The sequence below is a fragment of the Mus musculus genome, chromosome 14 (genome assembly GCF_000001635.26).
Source record: "Mus musculus strain C57BL/6J chromosome 14, GRCm38.p6 C57BL/6J".
Classification (NCBI taxonomy): Eukaryota; Metazoa; Chordata; class Mammalia; order Rodentia; family Muridae; genus Mus; species Mus musculus.
The window spans coordinates 78,914,048-78,940,022 of NC_000080.6; the positions used below are offsets into that span (position 1 = coordinate 78,914,048).

The 25,975-nt window shown below is 41.3% G+C and overlaps 1 protein-coding gene across 4 annotated transcripts in view; it reads left to right on the plus strand.

Moving 5' to 3' along the window:
* The window catches only part of Vwa8 (von Willebrand factor A domain containing 8), a 353,253-nt gene that overhangs the window by 64,990 nt on the left and 262,288 nt on the right, over positions 1-25,975 (plus strand). For all 4 annotated transcript variants that reach the window (XR_003950844.1, XM_011245038.3, NM_027906.1 and 1 more), the window contains exons 5-9: positions 11,215-11,382; positions 19,619-19,783; positions 20,547-20,596; positions 21,136-21,244; positions 23,058-23,162. Coding sequence is in view for 3 of the 4 variants with exons in the window: in XM_011245038.3 (XP_011243340.1) it covers positions 11,215-11,382; positions 19,619-19,783; positions 20,547-20,596; positions 21,136-21,244; positions 23,058-23,162 (597 nt within the window). In the remaining variant the exon portion in view is untranslated. The remainder of the gene's footprint in view (positions 1-11,214; positions 11,383-19,618; positions 19,784-20,546; positions 20,597-21,135; positions 21,245-23,057; positions 23,163-25,975) is intronic.

A 25,975-nucleotide genomic window follows, 5' to 3' on the forward strand; every position in this document is an offset into this window, starting at 1 on the left:
GTTTGTTTCTTTTGTGTCTCAAGACCAAAATACCCAGCAGCCATAGCTTAAGGGAGGGCAGGCTTATTTTGCTTCATGGTTTCTGAAGGTTTTCAGCCAGTCTGGCAGGGAAATCATAGCGGAGACGCTGTCCTTGTGGTGGGAGTAGCTGCCAGAGGCTGTTCATGTGAAGAGAGACCAGGAGGCAGAGAGAGAGAGGGCTGTAACAGAGCCCTCAAAGGCCCACTGGAGTGGCTCAGTTCCACGGGCCAGGCCCCACTCCTTTCTCTTCATGGATGATGCCCACAAGTGTATTCTAAAGCGGCCTCTTCTGAGAACGTCACGGATGAAAGCCAGTGGGTGACGGCTGTGGTTTGTGCTTCCTGCCTGACTTTCCAGTCTTACAGTAGGCTTCAGTGCGAGTGTGATGTTAAAGGGCCTCAAAACGTCGGCTCTTCAGAAATGGAATTATTTAGGTAACTAAGTTTACTGATGAGCTGAAGATTTTTTGTTTGTAAATTTTAATTATCTTTTAAAAATTGTTTTGGGACTGGAGAGGGATGGCTTAGAGGTTAAGCACACTGGCTGTTCCTCCAGAGGTTCAATTCTGAGCCCCCACACAGCAGCTCACAACTGTCTCTTAACTCCTGCCCCAGGAGATCTGACACCCTCATCTGCCCTCTGAGGGCTTGAGGCATTCATAAAGTCCACAGTCATTCTAGCAGATAAAATACCCCTACACATAAGATAAAATGCAAAATAAACAATTGTTTTATTGTTGCATAGCCATTGGAGGACTTAATTATTTCTTTTTATATTTAATTTTATCGTATGTGCATGGGTGTTTGTCCTGTTTGTGTATATTCCTGTGCACCATATGTATATAGTGCCCACAAAGGCCAAAAGAAGTTATCAGATCTCCTGAGGGTAGAGTTTCAGACAGTTGTGAGCTGCCATGTGGGTGCTCAGAATCAAACACTGGTACTCTGGAAGAGGAACCTCTGTTCTTAACTACTGAGCCATCTCTCATAAATGTAAACATTTTCATGAAACTTTCTGCCATTCTAAGATATGTGTTTTCAGACATATTTCACAGTTGCTGCAGTGTATAAAATGTTTGAAGAATAGATGTATAGACATTTGGTGTATTTTATACTCCCCATTTCTTGATGAACCTTGTTCATGATACACATCAGTTCTTAGCATGCAGTAGCACATCTACACCTTCAAAGCCTGTGACTGAATGTTGGCAATAATGGTCTTTTCTCTCTCAGTCGCCTCAGACTCTTTTGAAGTTTAAGCTAATTTTAAATTTATTTTTTGGTACTTAACAGGTTGTTGATTAAAGGCATGAAATAACTTCATAATATGATAAATAAAACCCAAATCCTGTAACACGGCCTAACATGACATCAGCATGCGAACTTACCATGGCTTCCACATTTATTTTCTGTTTTTTTCTATTATCTATTATTTTTTTCTTTATCTATCTTATTCATATATGGAACTCAAAACTGGAACATTCACAGCACTTACATTTGATGGTAGATTTTGCCTTTAAATTATTATCTTTGGTAAAATTTTAAGTAAATTGAAAATAAAACGGCATGACTAAGAACATTTGGCTTTTCTGTGGATAAGTGATTGGTCCTTAAGAAAAAACTTGTTTTTTCTTTGTGTGTGAGTGAGTGATGCCCGCAAAGGAGGGGAGGATGTCAGATCTTCTGGATCTGGAGTTAGCATGGTTGTGAGTGTGGGTCCTGGAAACTGAGTCCAAAGATTGACTTTTTAGAGATCTGTTTTGAATTACCACAAGTTATAATTTCCATTTGAATTCTAGGTAGACAAAATTGCACATTGATTGCCACCTAATCACATTTTTGAGACTCCAAGTCCTTTAAGAAATTCCTTTAATTTCTTTAATATTCTTACCCATTGGGTTTGATTCCAGGCTGTAAAGATAGTAGCTTTACTCATCACCAAGTAATACTGTTACCTAGCTAGGTGAACACATGAAACAGCGCCCATAGCTGTACGTGGCTAATGGGGGAATATCTGTGGTCTTCAGTGTAGTTAACATTTACTGGTGTCCATGCTATTACTAAGAATTTTAAACTACTTGTTATGTGCTTTACAAAGACCAACATTTTGAATACTTTGTACAGTTTTTGTCTATGTGCCTATGTATTTATCATTTATGATGAATAACTTTGACAAAAGTGGAATTCCATATATTAAATTTACAGCATTCCTTATTATTCATGGTATAATTTCTTTTAAAATTAGAAGACATTAGGTATTTCTTTAAAATACGTTTTTTAAATGTCTGTACTATAGTTCACCAGATAATGATGCTGTTATATAATGTTGCCATTTTGTATTCCCTCTCACGTTGCCAGCCTCTAAGTTTGTTGTGGCTTTTCAATATTACAGATAATGTGTGTTGCATCTTGTCCTTGAATCTTGTTATGATCAGATGAGGATTTTAGGTGTGAATCCTAGAAGTATGAATCTTCTTGGGCAGAGTGAGACTTTAAGAGCCTTGCTCTTCATTGTCAGTTTGCATTCCAGGAAGTTCACCCACTCATGCTATAAAGGGCGCCTCATTGCCTCATGTGGTCATGGCCTTATAGAGTCTCCTCCGTACTGAGTGCCTCGGTATACTTGGCCAAACCGATAGGCTTTAATTTGCGTTTCCAGTGTTCATGTGAGGTCTAATTTTTAGAATTCATTGGCTCTCATTTCTCTAAGCTCCCAGTCAATGGGAAAGGAGTGTGTGCTGACTAAGGAAGCCAGAGCTTCCCAAGAAATGCTGGACTCTGCCACTGGACCACTGCTCTGCTCACACACTTGCCACTTCTGTGTAGGCAGAGCTCCAAGGCTCTCCAGGCCTTGGCTCCTACTTGTGTTGCTTTCACACTGAGGCCAGCTCTTTCCTATCTAAAGACTATGAACTGTTTGGTATGTTTGTGAGTTAATTTTGAAAATATCAAGGGAAATGATGAGGAGGTGTTTGTTGGAGAGACTTCTCTTGTGCTAGGTGCTTTATATCAATGCTATTTAACCTTAAAAACTTCCTTAGTGCGGAGACTACTTACCTGTCTTACAGATGGGGCAATAAGCTTCCATGGCAAGGGTCATATAATTAACTAATAGCAGAGAGAGAATTGATTTTGTTGCTTCTCCCAAAAGTAATGATGATTATGGTGATCACATTGACAACTGCAGTGACCACATGCTACTATTCATAATTATAACAATAACTAATTTTTTTTAAAAAAGAAAATAAACTTGCATTTAATTTATATTAAAAACTGAATGTCAGTGCCTTGTAATTAAGTACTCACAGCATATTTGGGTCAGATATTATAATCCAGGCAAAATGAAATGTACTTTGTATTTGTAAAAATAGGTCATTTAGCTTGCTTGATTGGGCCATAGTTCTCAGGAGGCCAAGTCTATAGGTTTCATGCGTGTGCACACTAATACTGTACCTCAGGGTCTTCCTGTTACAAACTAGCCCTCACCTTGTCCAGCTATTTTTTTTTTTTGACAAAAGGGGGACTTTGTTTAGTATGAAGATGTTAACATTAGGTATACAGGTTTGTTCTAGACCTTGAAATAGAGCCATGTATTGTATAGAAATGAAAACAAACAAAATTTTCACAGTGAGACTTTGAACTGGCATTTTGAAAAACAGGACACTATTATCTGTTGCCACCCTGCTGTGGACAGCACACCTGAACAGAGCTCCTTTCCAGTATAACCCAGAACCTGCTCCTCATTCCCTTCTTGCCGTGCTCTTCCCTCCTCCCTAGCCTTTAGAAGCCACCAGTGAAAGGTTTTAGGGTCTTTATGTAACTAAGATCATGGGGAACTTGTCTTTCTGTGGCTGTTATTTAATACAGTGATTTCTGATCCTACCCATGTTCTTTCACACATTGTGTTTATTTTTCTGAGACAAGATCTTACTATATAGCCTTGGCTGTCTAGGAACTCACTCTGTAGACCAGGCTAACCTTGAACTCACAAAGATTCCCTGCTTCTGCCTCCCAAGTGCTGAGATTAAAGGAGTGTGCCATTACATCCAGTCACTGATTTTTTTTCTTAGGAGTATAGTGTGTTCTGGGGGTTTTCTCAGTTGATTTTAACCCCATTAAAAGGAGATGAAGGCTCAAAGATGAACCTGACTAAAAACAGAATGCCTGAGACTGATAGAATAATGACCAGGAACTTATTTGGCTCACAGCTCTGGAGGCTGGGAAATCTTTCTTTATCTGAGAAAAGCTTTCTTGGCATAAAGATTAGAAGGGCAAAGAACATGGGGGAGGGCAGGAAGAAAGGGGAGGAACATAAGAGAATTGAGAGGAGATACAGGCCAGATTCATCCTTTGCACAAGAATCAATCCACTTTCCAGGCTATAAGATCAACCAGTTGATAGTAAGTAGCCTTGATTACCTAATTACCTTTTAAAGACCCCATTTCTAAATACTGTTGCATTGAGGACCAAGTATCAAACTCATGATCTCTGAGGGACACATTCACACTATAGCAGCAAATAAATATCAACTTATCCTATTTTGATATTTATTTTAGAGAAAGGGTTTACTATTATTCTGATATTTTAAAATAAAAATTTAGGGCTGAAGAGATGGTTGAGTTCAGTAACGTGCCTATTGCACAGACACGAGGTCCTGAGGCTGGATTTCTAGCAACCTCATAAATGTCAGTTATGGTTACAAATCTGTAACCCAGCGGGTAGGGTAGGGAGTGGGGTGGGGGACAACAGGTCAGGTATAGTTCAATTTCTGGAACTTGCTGCCTGGCTGGTCTAACAGAATTTGTGAGCTTAAGGCTCAGTAGGACCCTATCTCAAAAAATGAAATGGAAAGCCATTGAAGAAAATACTCAGTGTTGACCTTGGGCCTCTGCGCTCAGGTGCACACTTGCACAAACAGGTGTACACACACACACATACACACACACACACTCACAGAGTAAAGAACTTAAACTCTAAGTTGTTCATTGTACCCCGCTCCTCTAGTATGTTTACATAGTGCAAGTTTTTAAGTTAATGTGAAGCTTTGGGGAATTTATTTTCATTAATAATGACTGTATCAGCAATGATTTACATTTTAATAAATACCGTTACTTTTTCATTCTAGTACTGCTTTTTAAATTCTTATGTTCTGGATACCCCTAGAGGAGACTCTCATTTAGTAAATGAGGCCACAGATATCAAGATTAATTACTTGCCGCAGGTCTTATCAAATTGGAACCAAATCTAGAACAAACTCAGTTTTTTATTTCAGGTCATACACTGGCTTCTGCTTTGGACTCCTTTCTGTCCACGTGTTGGCTTATTAAAGCTGAGGTACGAGGTGGCTGAGTCGGCAGGGGCTTGCTGTATTTTTTCCTGGTTTTTATTTGAAAGAATTAGGTCTGAGAGGTTCTGTTACTTGATAGACAAGAAAGACTCTTTAAAGTTGCTCTAATTTCTCCTCTGAAGGAACACCATAGCTAGTCTTGCCACATAGAAAGTGTGTGTGCGCTGGTCTTTTATAGGTTTTAAGATTTCCAGGGGAGTTTTGCCATGTTTACCAGCCTACATAGAAAAGCTGCAGAGTAGCTCGAGTCTTTTTCGCAAGCTCACGCTTAACCTTGTTCTGTTCTCACAGCAACTGTAGGCGTAGATAGCTGTGTCCTTCATATACCCCCAGGCTTATAGAGCAGTCTCTTAACTGAGTAGTTGTGTTGCTGCTGCATAAATGGCAGTGGCCTGCTGCGAGCCAGCTTTATAGCAGCAATGGAGGGTGAGCTCTCCTCTGAGGACTGCTGGGACCTGCTAGGGAGATGCAGTGTGTGTAAGAGAACAGGGAAGGCCAGCATTACTTCTTTCATGAGCAGACATGGGATGAAGGGGACATGACTGAGTGAGGGCCACATGCTGGCCCAGTGGTAAGCGCGACACTTATAGCAGTTTTTTTTTTCTGTCCAACTAGGTTGAAGCTTATATGCGGCCCGAAACATCATTGATACATTAGAGTGCTTACTTATTGTTAAATTTCATTTATTCCTTGTAAATGTAATCAGATTAGAGTAACAAAATCTGAAAGTGCTGATTAAAGCATTTAAGTAATTTCATGGGTGTTTAAGGAGTCAGGAAGCAGTTTGGTAACTGAGGCAGTGACTGGTACTTGCTCTTTAAGTCAAGTGCTTCAGATGCCCTTCCCACAGAGCATCTGCCTAAGACCTTTTCCTGTGAGCTAATATTCTTGTCTACTACATTGAAAAGTTTAATATGGGTCACAACTCATGAGGCTCACAAACTTGACCTGTCTGGGGAGGCAAGGGAATGAAGAAGGGACAGAAACACAGACACTGGTACAGAAAAACCGGGGTGGGTGGGCTGTACTCACTCCAGTGGAGCTAGCACCAACTACTCAACAACCCTGAACCTCAGTGTCTTAGTTCGGGTTTTACTGCTGTGAACAGACACCATGACCAAGGCAACTCTTATAAAGACAACATTTAATTGGGGCTCGCTTACAGGTTTAGAGGTTCAGTCCATTATCATCAGGGTGGGAGCATGGAAGTGTCCAGGCAGGCATGGTGCAGGCAGAGCTGAGAGTTCTACATCTTCATCTGAAGGCTGCTAGCAGAATACTCATTTCCAGGCAGCTAGGATGAGGGTCTTAAAGCCCATACCCACAGTGCCACACCTACTCCAACAGGGCCACACCTCCTAATAGTGCCACTCCCTGGGCTGAGCATATACAAACTTAGTGTGTTTATTTTGTACAGCACAGAGGATGGGACTATTGAGTCTCTGGAAGTCTGCAGGCAGCAGGCTCTGGTTGCAGATATCCACTAGGAAGGAGCTGTAGCTGCTGGGTTTTGCACAGACTGGTCAATCAGTCATAAGCATCTGTACTCTCACACACTGTCAACTATTGTACTTGGACCAGAGGAAGGACCATCCCTCTGAGCTTGGGGTGGAGGAGGCCATGTCAGACTCTTGGGTCTGAGGTCCTTGATATGGCTGTACCCATGGCAACAGTTCAGTTACTCGGGGCTTCCTTGGCTCCCCACAGATAGGTGTGTAGATGGGAATGGGGTGCTTCTGGCTCACAGCCATGTTACTGCAGGGCACAGGAGAAATTAACATCTTTGACATACTTGTCATTATTATCTTTTTCTTCCCATTACAGAATTTATCATTTTTATAATCAGGTTTATAATTGTGCAGGTTCATTTTTGTCACAAACTGGGGTCCCCCTATCAGGTCACCCAGCAGGCATGTCTGTCTGTGAGGCGTTTTCTTGATTGCTAAGTCATGGAAGAGAGCCTCCCAACCATGGACAGCACCATCCCTGAAAGCTTGAGTCTGGGTGGTGTAAGAAAGGCAGCTGAGCAGGCTAGGAGGGAGAGGCAAGCCAGCCAACAGCATTCCTCTATGGTTTCTGCTCCACTTCCTGACTCGGGCTCTTGTTTCAAGTTCCTGCCAGGGCTTCTGCTGTTGGACTGGAAACTCTGAGCACCTCCCCAGCCCTACCAGGCTGGTTTTCATCTTGGTGTTTAATCACACCAACAGAAGGCAAGATAAATCAGTAACCCTCTTTTCATAGCCACATGCTTGGATTCAACTGTGATAGGAAACTTCCAATTCAGCGCATAAGATTAATAAATAACAATGTCAAATTAGAAAAAACTTGGAGAGATTGACTGGTTTTTAAATTCTTAGTTGAGCTATGGATCTCATAGAGAGTTTATAGATGGCTTGCTCCAACACAAAGCAACAACCTTCTTAAGTTTTGTTTCAGTAATTAATTACTCTCTTTTCTGTATTTATCCACAGTTTCTTCCTCCTCCTCCTTTTGATACACTCACCTTTTGAATCATTCAACAAATGGCTGCCACTACCCACGTGGTACCCAGCTGGCCTTCTACAGCAGAATTTGACCTCTTTGTGGCCTGTAATTCTGGAGACTGCTGCTAAGCTTTGGCTTGCCTGATGTTTCCTCCTGTTTGAAATGATGTAGTCTTGTTAAGACTATGTAGCAGTGACGATGTGTGTACCCTAGCACAGTGTCAGAGCCTCCTGTGTGAGCCTGGAAGAGCTCAGCACAGTGTCAGAAGCCTATTGTGTGAGCCTGGCAGAGCTCACCGCTGGCCACATTGGTATTGACCATGCTTCTGGCCTGCCACACTTACTGCTAGGATGTCTTCCAAATGGGGAATCTCTCTGTTCTTTAGTAGCAGTGTTCCTAACTTGAGGACCCTACTGTGTGAGGTTTGCTCTGAGGTGCAGTGTGGGTGAGGGTTTTCGGGTGACCACGGGGGCTCTGTGTTTTCTCATCCACCAGTTTCTTAGTTTCTACACATCCATTAGAGTAGAGGAAAGAATCTTTGTGTCCTTGGCTTCTGTTTGTGGTCTCTGTGTTCATTCTCTGGATTGTGTGTGTAGTATACACAGTGCCTGTGAGGTGAATGAAGGCAGAGCTGCGTGTTCCCTCAGCCTTGTCAGATGTTGCTTTTCCAGCCCAAAGTTGGCAAACTATGAAATTTTGGTCTGTGTATATTTAAGTTTTTCTTAGCAAATAGGAATTTTTATCTTTGTGAAGCTTCTAAGAATCAAATACAATATTTTGTCTTAAATTAAAGGTTGATAAAATTTAACAAAGGAATTTTGCTACTAGTGGAGGTATTTAATTAATTTATTTTTTTATCAGGAGCTACGTGTTCTTGAGAAGACAGGTTTCTTGTAAAAGAAAGCTTAATTGAAACCTCACCTGAGGTGGGTTTTTAATAAGAGAGTATCCCAAGCCCTTCCGTGCCAATCTGTTGTTTGAGCTTTGATAATGCAGATAAATAAATAAATAAATAAATAAATGAATGCATGACATGACATGATGGTCGGTTTTATAGAAGAAAATCAAAATATTTGCAATAATGATAGATTTGAAGAAATATTTGTGAGTTGATCTTGTTCTTAGAGTGGGATAGTTATCTTTAGTCTATCATTAGATCCTAATCTTATTTTCTTACAATAGTTCATAGATACCTGAAGTAAATGAACCCTTTGTTACACAGTGCAAAATTTAACAATTTATTGAAAGAAAATCCTGGGTTTTTTCTTTGATATTTGGAAAACGAAGGCTGTAGTACTCCAGAAATTTCTCTGGTTATTGGATGGGTATGTGGACAGAGTAGAAGTCATTAGTTCTTTTTTCCATTAATCAGTAAATTTCAGTTAAAAAGTTCATTGTAAATAAAGATTGAGAGGGAGAAATCACACCAAGTTCACTGTCACTAAATGGCCACTGGTAGCAGGGGATGTTGCAAATGCCCTATTTGCAACTATACTATAGTACCCTTCTATAGTAAATTAAGCAGCTTGGACTCTCAGGGAGGAGATTGGAGGAATAAAGGAAGCCTAAACTAGGGGAGGGGCAGAAAGGGATGAGTTCAGAAATACTCTGGCCTTGGATTTTTGCAGTAAGGTGGACCCAGGCGTCTTTCTTTTGCCTTAGGTTCCTATGTTCTCAAATGTCAGGCCAGTCACCATGCTGGATAAATTCAAGTTGAATTAAGGACTATCAGAATATGAAGATAAAGCAGATCTAGCTGATGAGAGACGATTTTGGGACCCTGTCATAGAGGAAGGACATAAGACATGCTGGTTAGTTTTTGTCAACACAACAAAAGCTTGATTATTCCACTGCTGCAGTTACCTGGGAAGAGGCAACCCCAGTGAGGAATCTCCATCAGACTGGCAAGTCTGTGGACATTTTCCTGGTTAATGATTGATGTGGGAGAGCCCAGCCCGCTGTAGGTGGTGCTGCTCCAGGGCAGGTGGTTGGGTTATATAAGAAAGGCTTCTGGAGTGATGGCGCACACCTTTAATCCCAGCACTCGGGAGGCAGAGGCAGGTGGATTTCTGAGTTCGAGGCCAGCCTGGTCTACAGAGTGAGTTCCAGGACAGCCAGGGCTACACAGAGAAACCCTGTCTTGAAAAACCAAAAAAAAAAAAAAAAAAAAGTAAGAAAAGAAAGAAAGAAAAGAAAGGCTTCTGCTTTGGGTTCCTGCCTTGAGTATCTACCTTCTATTTCCTCATTGGTTGTTACCTGGGAGTTGTAATATGAGACAAACCTTTCTCTCTCTCAGTTGTTTTTGGTCATGGTATTTATCACAGCATGGAAAACAATCTAGGATAGAAATAAAGAAGCAGATTTGGGAGAAGTGAGGTGCGCTTAGTGTTGTAGGGGGAGCCTGGGTGCTGTGGGGTCTGATTGCAGACATCTATGAAGTGCAGCCGTGTGGACCTGAAGCTTGGGAGAGCTGGAAATAGATTAGCATAGAAAGGAACCTGGAGCCTAGGGATGAAGATTCCTTGGAACAACAGGAGCAGTTGTGAGTAGAAGCCATGGGTGATGACTATAAGTCTGGACCCACATGTAGTGAATTTACAGTAAAGGAGAGCCTATTGTTCTAAGAAACTCCAGAGCCATGAAGGCAAAGATGATGCAAGGAGTGGCGAGATATATTTAGCAGCACTAATTCTGTCTGTGTTGCATGCAGAGAAATGTGAATTAGATTTTCCTTTAAAGCTGATTTTCAGGGACTTTGAGTATAAACATTTGTGCTTGGGACCTGAAAGTTAAAGGAGAAGTTCACCACTTTCTGGGCCGTTTCCCTCCATTACTAATTGTCTTAAATCCATGGGGCTACAGTACTTACTTACCAGCTCAGCCAGCCAAATGTGTAATGTCAGCATCGAACGTCACACGAAAACAGAACTTGTTTTAATGACGCAATAACAAACACTATGGTCTTTAAACTTCCCTACCCAGATTTTGGTTTTCACAAGACTTATAGAACTGATGCCAGGCCATTACCTTCGCTTCTCTTCTCCTAAGGACTCTGTTCCCTTGTTTAATTACGTTACCCATTCATAGATAACTGTTTGTTTTCTATTTCATTGGCTATGTAATCTAAAATGTAATGTTTCAAAAACCCCTAGGGAGCATCTCCAGCTCTCTTCATTTAACAGATGAATAAACAGGCACAACAAGGTGCAGCCGTTTGCCTGAGGTCAGGTAGGCAGAGAAAACAAAATGAAGACTGAATGCGCCCGTGTGTCCTGATTCTCTGTCTCTAGAACAGTGCAAGTGTGATCAGACAGGCTCCGCTGCTCTTGTTGATTTCAGTTCCCTTGTGTTTCCTGAAAATAGTGTGCGGTTCGGGCTGCCACAGAAGGCAGGACGCTGGTTTTAGAAGGCTTGGAAAAGGCGGAGAGAAACGTGCTTCCAGTACTGAACAACTTGCTGGAGAACCGGGAGATGCAGCTTGAAGATGGGCGCTTCCTCATGTCTGCGGAGCGCTATGACAAGCTTCTCCAAGTAAGCGAGGGAAAGCCAGGGGCGGCCTCTGCTCCAGGCATGTGACATGCCTGTGAGTAGACAAGTGCTCAGGGGGACCTTCTGCTGGGCAAACTGCTTGAGTAAGTCATGAGTTTATATGATTTTAGAAGGCTTCCATCTGCAAAGACCTGGATTGCTGCTTTCCCCATTTCTTTGACACCTCAATAGCTATTCTCCTCGTCCCCATTCTTCTCCTTTTTCCTTCTTTATTTTAACAACTCTCAAGGCAATGACTTTTAGACAGTACTGATATCTGGGATACAAAAGTCCAGCTCTTAAGTGCAGTATTGAGTAGGGACTGACAGACATAAGTAGGATGTTAGAAAGATACTCTGGGGACTGGAGAGATGGCTCAGTGTTAAGAGCAGGGGCTGCTTTTCCAGAGGATCCTAGTTTGATTCCCTGCATTCACTTGATGGCTCACAACTGGCTCTAACTCCAGTCCCAGGAGCTCTGCTGTTCTCTCCTGGCTTCTAAAGGTCCCAGGTGCACATATGGTGTGTACACATACATGCAGGCTGAACCTTCACACGTGTAAAATACCTGATGATCCAGGCCACCAGCTTTCCTGCCTGCCACTGAAGTTAACTCTGCTTCCATCCTGCTCTCCACTTGGTACTCAACACCTGAGCCAGTGCTTGGTTTGAAACATGTGCCTCCCCCCTGTGATGCCAGCATTTCACAGGCTGAGGCAGGAGAGTCAGAAGCTCACAGTTACCCTTCAATTCCTAGTGAGCTGCATGCAGGCCCACAGGCATGCTGATGACCCTGTCTCAAAACACAAAACAAACCATAGCCCCTGTCTCAACCAAAACAAAATACACAAATGTGAGTCTCTAGTGTGCTTTGAGCCCAGTGGCTTCCTGTTTCAGAGGGGAACTGGGGTCCCTTTCCAGTGCAACAGGGCATCCACATAATCAGGCCATTGCCACCTCTTTCCTCAGGTCTTTCTATCTACCTGCTTCTTGATTCTCATCCAGCAACTAGACATTGCTGTGTTATACTTGTAGGCTTCCCCCTGGTCTAGACTTTGCACAGGTATTTTCTTGTTCCTGAAATGGTTTTTCCCAGGTATTTGCTCTTCTCACTCCTACAACCCCTTCAAGTCTTTGTTACATTATCAGTGGAACTTGCTGTGATATTTGCTTACTTGTCCTAGCTCAGTGGTCATTTTTCTCCTAGATACATGTGAAAGTGATCTCATCCTAATATAGGTAGATGATTGTAGATTTAATCAATAAGAAAAAGTTAAACTTATCCCTTGATGTTATTATAGTTTGTTTATTATAGACAGTAAAGGCAAATTTTATAGTTTGTCTTTAAGAAAAGGTGGATATCAGTAGACGGCAGGAAATAATCAAACTCAGAGGTGAAATCAACCAAGTGGAAACAAGAAGAACTATTCAAAGAATTAACCAAACGAGGAGTTGGTTCTTTGAGAAAATCAACAAGATAGATAAACCCTTAGCTAGACTCACTAAAGGGCACAGGGACAAAATCCTAATTAACAAAATCAGAAATGAAAAGGGAGACATAACAACAGATCCTGAAGAAATCCAAAACACCATCAGATCCTTCTACAAAAGGCTATACTCAACAAAACTGGAAAACCTGGACGAAATGGACAAATTTCTGGACAGATACCAGGTACCAAAGTTGAATCAGGATCAAGTTGATCATCTAAACAGTCCCATATCACCTACAGAAATAGAAGCAGTTATTAATAGTCTCCCAACCAAAAAAAGCCCAGGACCAGATGGGTTTAGTGCAGAGTTCTATCAGACCTTCAAAGAAGATCTAATTCCAGTTCTGCACAAACTATTTCACAAAATAGAAGTAGAAGGTACTCTACCCAACTCATTTTATGAAGCCACTATTACTCTGATACCTAAACCACAGAAAGACCCAACAAAGATAGAGAACTTCAGACCAATTTCTCTTATGAATATAGATGCAAAAATCCTCAATAAAATTCTCGCTAACCGAATCCAAGAACACATAAAGCAATCATCCATCCTGACCAAGTAGGTTTTATTCCAGGGATGCAGGGATGGTTTAATATACGAAAATCCATCAATGTAATCCATTATATAAACAAACTCAAAGACAAAAACCACATGATCATCTCGTTAGATGCAGAAAAAGCATTTGACAAGATCCAACACCCATTCATGATAAAAGTTTTGGAAAGATCAGGAATTCAAGGCCCATACCTAAACATGATAAAAGCAATCTACAGCAAACCAGTAGCCAACATCAAAGTAAATGGAGAGAAGCTGGAAGCAATCCCACTAAAATCAGGGACTAGACAAGGCTGCCCACTTTCTCCCTACCTTTTCAACATAGTACTTGAAGTATTAGCCAGAGCAATTCGACAACAAAAGGAGATCAAGGGGATACAAATTGGAAAGGAGGAAGTCAAAATATCACTTTTTGCAGATGATATGATAGTATATATAAGTGACCCTAAAAATTCTACCAGAGAACTCCTAAACCTGATAAACAGCTTCGGTGAAGTAGCTGGATATAAAATAAACTCAAACAAGTCAATGGCCTTTCTCTATACAAAGAATAAACAGGCTGAGAAAGAAATTAGGGAAACAACACCCTTCTCAATAGTCACAAATAATATAAAATATCTTGGCGTGACTCTAACTAAGGAGGTGAAAGATCTGTATGATAAAAACTTCAAATCTCTGAAGAAAGAAATTAAGGAAGATCTCAGAAGATGGAAAGATCTCCCATGCTCATGGATTGGCAGGATCAACATTGTAAAAATGGCTATCTTGCCAAAAGCAATCTACAGATTCAATGCAATCCCCATCAAAATTCCAACTCAATTCTTCAACGAATTGGAAGGAGCAATTTGCAAATTTGTCTGGAATAACAAAAAACCTAGGATAGCAAAAAGTCTTCTCAAGGATAAAAGTACCTCTGGTGGAATCACCATGCCAGACCTAAAGCTTTACTACAGAGCAATTGTGATAAAAACTGCATGGTACTGGTATAGAGACAGACAAGTAGACCAATGGAATAGAATTGAAGACCCAGAAATGAACCCACACACCTATGGTCACTTGATCTTCGACAAGGGAGCTAAAACCATCCAGTGGAAGAAAGACAGCATTTTCAACAATTGGTGCTGGCACAACTGGTTGTTATCATGTAGAAGAATGCGCATCGATCCATACTTATCTCCTTGTACTAAGGTCAAATCTAAGTGGATCAAGGAACTTCACTTAAAACCAGAGACACTGAAACTTATAGAGGAGAAAGTGGGGAAAAGCCTTGAAGATATGGGCAGAGGGGAAAAATTCCTGAACAGAACAGCAATGGCTTGTGCTGTAAGATCGAGAATTGACAAATGGGACCTAATGAAACTCCAAAGTTTCTGCAAGGCAAAAGACACTGTCAATAAGACAAAAAGACCACCAACAGATTGGGAAAGGATCTTTACCTATCCTAAATCAGATAGGGGACTAATATCCAACATATATAAAGAACTCAAGAAGGTGGACTTCAGAAAATCAAATAACCCCATTAAAAAATGGGGCTCAGAACTGAACAAAGAATTCTCACCTGAGGAATACTGAATGGCAGAGAAACACCTGAAAAAATGTTCAACATCCTTAATCATCAAGGAAATGCAAATCAAAACAACCCTGAGATTCCACCTCACACCAGTCAGAATGGCTAAGATCAAAAATTCAGGTGACAGCAGATGCTGGCGTGGATGTGGAGAAAGAGGAACACTCCTCCATTGTTGGTGGGAGTGCAGGCTTGTACAACCACTCTGGAAATCAGTCTGGCGGTTCCTCAGAAAATTGGACATAGTACTACCGGAGGATCCAGCAATACCTCTCCTGGGCATATATCCAGAAGATGCCCCAACTGGTAAGAAGGACACATGCTCCACTATGTTCATAGCAGCCTTATTTATAATAGCCAGAAGCTGGAAAGAACCTAGATGCCCCTCAACAGAGGAATGGATACAGAAAATGTGGTACATCTACACAATGGAGTACTACTCAGCTATTAAAAAGAATGAATTTATGAAATTCCTAGCCAAATGGATGGACCTGGAGGGCATCATCCTGAGTGAGGTAACACATTCACAAAGAAACTCACACAATATGTACTCACTGATAAGTGGATATTAGCCCCAAACCTAGGATACCCAAGATATAAGATATAATTTGCTAAACACATGAAACTCAAGAAGAATGAAGACTGAAGTGTGGACACTATGCCCCTCCTTAGAATTGGGAACAAAACACCCATGGAAGGAGTTACAGAGACAAAGTTTGGAGCTGAGATGAAAGGATGGACCATGTGGAGACTGCCATATCCAGGGATCCACCCCATAATCAGCATCCAAACGCTGACACCATTGCATACACTAGCAAGATTTTATCGAAAGGACCCAGATGTAGCTGTCTCTTGTGAGACTATGCCGGGGCCTAGCAAACACAGAAGTGGATGCTCACAGTCAGCTAATGGATGGATCATAGGGCTCCCAATGGAGGAGCTAGAGAAAGTAGCCAAGGAGCTAAAGGGATCTGCAACCGTATAGGTGGAACAACATTATGAACTAACCAGTACCCCGGAGCTCTTGACTCTAGCTGCATATATATCAAAAGATGGCCTAGTCGGCCATCACTGGAAAGAGAGGCCCATTGGACTTGCAAACTTTATATGCCCCAGTACAGGGGAACACCAGGGCCAAAAAGGGGGAGTGGGTGGGCAGGGGAGTGGGGATGGGTGGATATGGGGGACTTTTGGTATAGCATTGGAAATGTAAATGAGCTAAATACCTAATAAAAAATGGAAAAAAAAAGAAAAGGTGGATATCATGTAGAATACTTTCCTTTTAGCCACTTCTGTTATAACTATACACAACTAGAGATTATATTAGTTACTAGTTTTAGTAAAATTTTTAAAAAAATATTTCTGAAGCACAGGATTATTTTTAAAGCATATGTATTACTTCATATTAACAGATTGGTATATTCTTTATCTCTACAGCAGAATTTATTGAATGTATTATTGCTTTGGATACAAACTCAGGACATGAGAAGTCCAAAGGGTTTGTAAGCACATGAGGCATGGTTATCATCAAAAGAGAAGGATCTATCTATATTGTTTTTTCCCAAGTAGTTGTTAACACAAACACATAATTTTTATTGATAAATATTTCTGAATCCTCAGGATCTCATGAATATAGATATAGGAATACATCCTTCTTGACACTTATATCCTATGACACGTAACATGATAAAAATATATATAATTACCATAACTGAAGTCCCACTTTCTTTTTGCTAGGTTCAATTACTAAGTTTTAACATCTCAGAAACCTTGTAGCTGGAGGGTGGCTCAGTGGATAAGAATGATTGTTCTGCACATGAAGACCAGAGTTCAGACTCCTATCACCCACATAAAAAGCTGATCATGGCTACGTGTACCTGTGACTCAAGTATTGGGTGTCAGAGAAAGACAGATCCTAGAGCTTGCTGACCAGCCAGCCCAGCCTAAAGGCTGAGCTTGAGTCATGGTGGTCTCCAGTGTGACAGCACTGAAGTGAAACGTGGTAGAGGAAGATGCTCGACGTTCTCTTCTGACCTCTGCATCTGTGCACCTGTGTGCATGTGTGCATGTGTGCACCTGTGTGCATGTGTTATCAGCCTGGGGCTCACCCTGTGCCTCAAGGCAGCTCTGCCCACCTACCCTCAATAGCCATTCAAAAGAACCTAACTAAAAGTGGAATGAGAGAAAGGAGATTTATTCATGTGGTCACATTGGGAAGAGGGACAAAGGGATCCAACAAACCCCTGAAATCCTTGCTCATTTATGGGGCCCTGAGGTGAGACCAGAGGGCCAAGGATTGGGACATCTGAGTAGTCCTGGTCAAGGTGTGGTCCTGCCCATCACTGTGCATCATTGCAGAGGCTTCAGTCTCATCCTGTATGGTGTCTGACGAGTTGTTGGAACTGTCAGAGACGGTTTACCCTCTGACTGGTGCCCTTTCCTTCTCCCAGCCGGAGATCCCTGGCCGTTCTTAAGTCTTTGGGGTCTATTGTTTCAATAATCTGATTGTCAGACTGAAAGATACAAGTATCTTATTAAAGTATCTTAATTTCTGTCCAATTGGTTCTGTTAACATCAGGTGCATGTACCTCCAAACTCAATTACAGCTACCATAGCCTCTGGTCTGGCTGTCTCTCCTCTCTTTTTCATCTCACTCTCTGTTATGTCTACCATCTATCTCATCTAGTTCTTACTCTCTTATTGGTTTTGTTTAGATGAGGAAGGTAGAGTTTTATAATTATAGAAATAACTAGTTTGTATAAACTTCATATTCTGATTATCCTTGTTTTGAGGATTGCAGACGTCTGGATCCAAACATTTGTTTCCTAGTGTGTGTGGTTACATAATAGAGTTACATTAATAGATGTGTGATTTGTGATTTCAATTATGATTAAGTTTATCTTAAAAACTGAAATACACAATCATTCAACAGAACTTTTTCTGCTGTGTACTGAAAAGAATAAGTCCTTAAGGTCTTGGAGTTAGCCTGAAACAATTTTTTTTTTTTTTAGGAGTAAAGGCCCAAAAACAGAAAGCTAGAATGCTAGAAGCTTGTGAAACATACAGCTAAGTGACACCAAGGGGCCCCTAACGAGCAGGGCTCAGAAAATGACCCAGTTTTCTAAGTTCTTCTGTTGTGATTTGAACAAGTGTGCTTGTTCTGTGCAGATGGAAGGCCCTTCCACTGCAAATGCATCCATATTAGTGATGCGTGCTGTCTTTGCAGACCTGCAGTTGTTGGATAGGATGCAGCCACAGGATCACAGATGGTGGGGGTTGCTGAGACTGGGAGAATCAGGCATAAGCATGACAGGGAAGGTTTTGAATACCATGTTAACTATTTCTGTACCATCATACTGCTGTACTCTTGGAAGATCTGGTCAAAGCTGTGGCCTTAAAACTCTTACAACAGTGGGTTTCAGCCTTCCTAATGCTGCAGGCCTTTAATATAGTTCCTAGTCTAGTTGTGACCCACAATAAGATTATTTTCATTGCTACTTCATAGCTGTAATTTTGCTACTGTTACGAATTGAAATATAAGTATTTCTGTTTTCTGATGGTCTTAGGCAACCTGTGAAAGGGCCATTCAACACCCACAAAGGGGCTGCTACCCACAGGCTGAAAAACACTCTGAAAAGCGTATGTGTGTGTGTACATACACACATATACACGTTTATAGACTGTAGAATACTGTGAATCTGTTTGAATGTGATGAGTCACTGATAATTAGACAGTAAAGAAAGGCACATTTAACAGGTATCTCTCTGGTACATATATGTGGACATTCACATATATCCTAATGTTTAGTTTTTGTGGCACTCAGAATCATGTAAGTTATATAATTTGCACAGTATATGTGAGAAAATTGATGCTCTGGAGTGAAGTCACAGATAGTTTTGGTAGTTTAGCTAGAGCTTCTATCAGTGGGCTGAGTCACAACCTATTATGTCTCCAGAGCAGCCTGTTGTTCTTCTCTCAGCTTTGCCTTACACTGGACCATGAGCATGTTATGTAACTCCTTGTTTTGCTCATTAATTTATGCTGTCTATCTGTATTGGCTAATTACATGTGAAATTTGTGGAATATGGATATGAAATTCTGAAAAGTTAAATCAGAAAAGTGAGTTTTTAAAAACTCGTGTTAGTCATATGCCTTAATAGAAGTACACCTATCAATGCAATTCTCTGTTTAAGGTCTATGGGCAGCCTCGACTCCGGTGATAAGTCTGTTCTAGGTCTAGCTTTTTGGTAATATATCGGCCCTCTCCTTTTGTGTTATGGACTAGAGCGTGGCAGTCTGTCTCAGACTCCTTTGTTCCTAGGTATGTGGGCTATCTTTCCCTCCTAACAGCATAGTCTTCATCCTGGGTGTGCTGGGCTAGCTTTTCCTCCTAACAGCACCGTCTTCAGGCTGTGAGCCTTCCTTGGCATTGGGTCCTCATTTGTTTTGCTGCGTTCCACAACAGCTTGCTTTTGAGAGAGTTCTCAGACCCTCCTGTAACAGCACTCAGGGTCTGACTCTGTCTGTCTTGGCAGCTCTTGCCTTTGAAGTCTGTGTCACTGGCTCTGCTCTGGCAGCTGCAGCCTGCAGCACTTCTGCTGTGGTGTTTGATCTCTCACTTTCCTAGGATCACACTAAAGAGGAGCTGGACGCGTGGAAGATTGTCCGAGTCAGTGAGAATTTCCGAGTGATTGCCTTGGGCTTGCCAGTGCCCAGGTACTCTGGGAATCCATTAGACCCCCCTCTCCGGTCTCGATTTCAAGCCAGAGATATCTATTTTCTACCCTTTCAGGTAAGTATGCCAAGGACATAGTGCTAGAGTGGTTTTTTTGTTGTTGTTGTTGTTGTTGTTGTTTTGTTTTGTTTTGTTTAATCTATACTAAGACATTAAATTCTATATCAGCGTTAGTATTTGGGGTTTTTTTATTTATTTTTGGTTTGTTTGGTTTTTTTGTTTGTTTGTTTGTTTGTTTGTTTTTGGTTTTTTGGGGTTTTTTTTTTTTTTTGGTTTTTTGGTTTTTTTTTAGACAGGCTTTCTCTGTTTAGACCTGGCTGTCCTGGAACTCACTCTGTAGACCAGGCTGTCCTGGAACTCAGAAATCCACCTGCCTCTGCCTCCCAAGTGCTGGGATTAAAGATGTGCACCACCACTGCCTGGCTTTATTTTTGTTTTTATTTTATTCTATGTGTATGAATGTTTTGCCTATATGTATGTCTATGTGACCCACTCATGTGTTTAGTGCCTGTGGAGGCTAAAAGAAGGCATTTGATCTCTTGGAACTGAAATTATAGACAGTTGTGAGTCACCATGTGGTTGCTGGGAATTGAACTCAGGACCTCTGGAAGAACAGCCAGTGCTCTTAACTGCTGAGCCATCTCTCTAGTACCCCTGACTGTTTTTATGTTTAATGGGTACCTTTACCTTTATTAAATAGATTGTATCATGAACTACTGCAAATTACAGCATTTCTTAAAAGTTTGGTTTAGTTATAAAGCGTTTGTGTTTCATCTGTTGTATTCATTATTAATTGGTTGCATATGTTTCTGCTATTTAGGACCAACTAAAACTATTGTATTCAGTTGGAGCCAATGTTTCTGCTGAGAAGTAAGTATAGTTTATGATTAAACATTTAATTTGTTTAAAAATTAAATTTGTTGTTGTTAAGCTAAAAAAAAAGTTGCTTAACAGTTTAGTTTGTTGAGTCTTTATAGAGGCTTCACAAAGACACGCAAGTTGAAATGAGTCCAAAAGTATGAGTCGGCCTTTGCAGACAGACGAGAGTAAAGCAAGATGCGAAGGATTTCAGCAGAGTGGGGACTTGAGAGCGGTGCTTTCTCCTCAGCGTTCAAACACTTTCAGTACCTACACCTTAGCTTTCAGCTTTAGGAAGGTGGGGATGATGCTCACATGAGGGATTTAGACCAGGTTGTGTAATCCTCACATATTGTGATAGATTAGAGGAAACATCTAGATAGCCAATCAGTTTCTGAATTTTTAATGGGATATTACATGAACCATTGTTCTTTAAGAATTCATAGTACATTTCATGTTTCTTAGATTAATGAAATCAGTCTACTTTAGCTGCAATGTACATTTCCCATGTTAAAGTTATTCAAACACAATTTGAACATTGTCCCTTCTAGGATTTCTCAGCTCTTGTCCTTTGCGACAACCCTCTGCTCCCAAGAATCCTCTACGCTTGGGCTTCCAGACTTTCCCTTAGATAGTTTGCCAGAGGCAGTTCAAATCCTGGTAAGTATAAAATAATCAAACGTCAGAGACATATATTCAAATGTGGCAAAGGCAGATTGAAGCTTATCATTGGAGCTTGGTTACTTGAGTTGTCATTTTCTTCTATAAAAGGCCTGAGATGGATGTGCGCACTGGAACAAACTGCAGACCCCAGAGGCATGCTTGGTCTCTGGGGAGCTTTCAGGTTTGAAGGGAGAGATAGAAATGCAGCCTTCTGGAGCTTCCAGGGGATAGACAGCTTCAGCTGGTCAAACAATAGCTACACCTTAGGGAAAGAGATGGCTAAGCAGACCCAGCAAGGCAGCTGAGCTTTCCTGCCCTAGCTCCAGGAGTCACTGTTAGTGGCTATTCTAAAGCACACAGGTTTCCAGGTGCTGGCAGGTCTCCCAACCTGTGAAAAAAGATGGTTCCAGTAGCCTGTATTTGCAAGACTTTTATAAGTCTGAGAAGGGAGAAGAAGCTGGGCACATGTAGAGAGCATAAGAGCAGACCTGAATACATTTGCAGGGAGCACAGTTAGTTTCCCAAAGCATGTGGCGTCCTGTCTGGAATGATGGGAAAGCCTTCAGGGCAGAGGGCACATACAGAATGTTCAGCCACAGATGGGCCTGGAATGTTTGCAGAATGAGAACTAAGTGTTTGTGGTAGAGACAGGGGTTAGGACCTACCGTGAGCTATTTTGTTGATGAGTAAGCCTGCTTGGGTTTTATGGGGAGGGAGGAATGGCCCTCCTGAGGTTGTGAAGTAGATGGAGTGTGATGTGATCATTTTGACGTTAATGGAGATCCTGGTTCACAGCAGTGGATGGAGGAGGCTGCTGAAGTGGGACCCTGAGGACCAGGAAGCCAGCATCTGAAATCAGACTCTTCAGCCTGGTGCTTCCCCAGGGTTTGCTGGTAGTCAGACAGTTTGCTTTCCTGTCTATTGTTTACATTGTTGTGTACACCCGGCCTACTTCTTGGTTACTAAATTTTATATATCTCTTTTTATTTTTCCTCAGTAATTTTTACTTTGAAAATTCTCTAAACTGAAAAAAAAAGTTTAAAAATAGCAAAGCAACACTCACAATCTCCAATTAGAAGCCCTGTTGTTAACAACTTGCCACCCCTGCTTGCACATGTACCCTGCCACCTCCAGTTTTTTCTGAGCTACTGGAAGGTAAAGGCAGTATTTTCTTAAAGAATTGGAGCACCTGTATGTCCAGAACATGGCTCCCACGCTTGATAGCTCGTTTACAGTGATTCAGGAGAAGTATCTAATAGGCAGCCCACACAGGATCTTGTGTTTGCTCGTGGCAGTAAGTAACTCCCTGAATGGTGTGAACAGACTTGAGTGCAGTGCGATTTGGGTGAAGAATTTGAGGCTAATGAACACTTTCTAACTTTGAACTTATAATTGTGAGGCTTGATGGATGTAGATGAGATTAATTCAGATTAGTATTAAAGGATGGAAATGTGCTTCGAGTGACTCAGCGGGGGAGATGTGTGCTCTTGCAGGTGTGTCCTATCTAGATACTGGAGGGTCCTATGTCAGATAGCCGACGGCTTTGATTAGAACTCCTGAACGAGGCCAGAACTAGATAAAGAAGCCCGGGGACCAGGGATACAGGAAAGGTGGGAGCGTGTGGCTCTCTCAGGGAGATCACACAGGACAGGAAGAGAAGAAGGCTCTGCGTATTTACATTGCTGCAAGATGCTTTCTTTCTGCTGGGGAAATGCAGCACCTCGAGTACGGCATGTACATTCAGGATGCACCGTCTGTGGCGGACCGCCCGAGCTGTTGCTGACCTCTATATGTGTCTGCTCCTAAACAGGACTCCTTTCCCATGATGTCGATTGAACATGCACTCCAGTGGGTGTATCCTTACACTCTTTTACTCGGACACGAGGGGAAGATGGCCGTGGAGGGTGTTTTAAAAGTGAGTATCTGCTTTCCCTTCCTCTCTGTCCTCCTCATTTCACCGTCCTTTCCATCTTCCTATTTTTCCTGTACTCCTCTTAATTTTCCTTACATATCCTTTTTCTTTGTCTTCCTTTTTCTCTTCTTTCGAGAAAGCAGTTGATGCCAATAACAAGAAAGCAATGGTGGGAAGCAAACACTCAGGTGTGGGTGTGGCTGGGAGATTTGTTATATGGGGGCAAATAAACGTACAGCTGAGCAAAGGAATGATATGTCCACTGCAGTGGGAGTTATATATCTCACTGCTGAAGAAAGATTGTGAACTTGGCAGAGGAAGACATGAAAGGACCCTGAGGTTCTGGATTAGAAATGGGGATATGAACATGACTCGTGTTGCTTTTCAGTGCACTCGTATCAGAATTGTTTCTCCTGGCAAGATGTGAACAAGTGTCTTCTTGCCCCACATGGAGCACACAGAGCATAGTAAGGAAGTAATTCCACCCAAGTCTAGTTTGGTGCATCAGGGAGTTTCAGCTAGGCTACCTTACAGGAGCCAGGAGAGTTTACAGTTGGCTAGACTGTGTATTCAGGGTGGGTTCTGTGGGTCTAGTGCATGGCCTTGTGAAAGCCTGTGTGCTGCTGCCTGAGACATGCTCATACACTGCCTTGTGAACGTGCTCTCCCTTCCACCAGGAAAGCGCAGTGGGCATTCTTGTGGAAGTCTTACGTTGGTAAACACAGCAGCTCTGATTTCAGTATAACAGTGGCTGTGTCATGGCCAGAGGATAACATTACCCAATGTGTATGAAAATGTGTGTGTGTGTTTACACATTTTCTAGCTCTGTGGCCTAACAGAGCCTAGAAGCTGTGATCACAGCAAGTGCCTGAAAGTCTAAATTCCATGTCTGCTAATGGGACCTAATTCCTGAGAATCAGGGCTGAACCAAAGATTTGGTCAAGAAATAGAAGATGAGATCAAGGAGGTTTTCAGTAAATGATGTCAGCATATCAAAGCCACAGGAGAATTTATTGACTTGAATATTAAAAGTAAACAGTAACTGATGATAATACATTGTATAAAATAGGTATCCATCCTATTAAAAAATTTAAATATGGAGGACAAGCAACTCTCTTTGTTACTGTAAAATGTGTGCCAACAAATATGGGAGAAATTATATAAATTAAAAAATCACTATTAGGCCATTATTAGACTGATGGTTGAGTTAGGAAGGTGTAAAGTGTGTGTGTCTACATGAACTTTCATAACGATATTAATGTCATCTCTGAATATCTCCTTGCAAATTACTCAGTTGACTTTAAGATAGGAAAGTGATATTTTTATAGTCACTGTCAACATGACCAGGCAGAACAAACTGACATTACATTGGCATTGTGTGCCTCTCAAGTGTTGTGCTGGGAAGAGAGCATCGTTTGTCAGGAATCCTGTGGAGAGTTGAGGATTTAAGTTAGACTGTGAAGAAAAACAGTATAGTCCTGGGTTAAGGGACACTTGCAGTTCATGAAAGACAACCGAAGAACTGCCCTGGGTTGCTGGCGACTGACGAGTGACAGCAGCTACATGCCATGTGTCTTCCTGCAAAGAATTTGGTCACACAGGAACAGAGGCATTGTGGGTTGAGAACCCATAACATGGTTCTGGGTTGTATAGATTTCTTATTTAGCAGCTTAAGGAGTGATTACATTTGCTATAGTTCTTGCTGTCAGGGAATAATGAACTCTGATGTTTAAAAGTACAGATTATCATATCTTCGGCTTGCTCTCAATTTGTTGATAGGAAAAAGAATGAGTTGAACGTGCGCATGTATGTGGAGTAGGAGGGAGGCCAAAACATGCTGGAATTGTAACGAGGAACTTGGGTGAAGGTGAAATAGAAGGTTTTGTATAATTGTGTCCTTTGATTTTCTTATGTTTGAAATTACTTCAAAATAAAAATTGTAAAAATATCTAACATTTAAAAATTTAAGAACAAATATGTAATGTAAAAAGAAGTTTAAATTTACAACATATTTATAGCCTAGAATGCATTTTTACAATTATGTAGAGTTTATACAGTTTTGAAATGGTTTTTAATATCTTCCCTGGTGTAGTTTTACTATTAAATTTATGTTTTTATTTTTGTCCTCAGTTGCTAATTCTTGGAACTTGCTTTTCTTTTAAAATATTTATGGCATCCTTTTTTTTTTTTTTAATTGTATAGTTACAAATGCCGAGTTCCAAAAGGCTAAAAATACCTTGTGATGTTTTGTTAGTGTATATTTATGTGTTGATATTCAGTAGAAAATTATTGGCTTACTAATTAGCTCCCTCTTGGAAAGACAGTTTGTTTTTCTTTCACATCTGGCTAAAGATGTAGATTTCTCTGTAGTAGTTAGAACGTAAATACTGTCTAGGACCTCCATTATCTGAAGGCCAGGATTTGACAGCCTTAAGTATTCTTCAGGGTCTTGTTTAGGCAACCATATTTGTTGAGATTTCATGGTTGCAGCAACCAGGTCATGACTTTGAAGTTATCGTGTAGCAATAGGCATCCTGGTTCTTACAGTCTTTCCTCCCCCTCCTCCATGATGATCTCTGAGCCTTAGATGTATGGGTTGCATTGTAGATGCACTGCCTGGGGCTGAGCAGGTGCCATAAAGTCATTTATTCTCTTCTTTTTGTCCAGTCTTGGATCTCTAGTAGCTTCTATCTGCTGCAAAAGGAATCTTTGATGAAGGGCAAGAACTACACTCATCTGTTTGTTACTAGTATTTAGAATATAGTTAGAAATTATCTTGGTTTAGGAAAATGGCAAGAACAAGTTATTCTACTGTG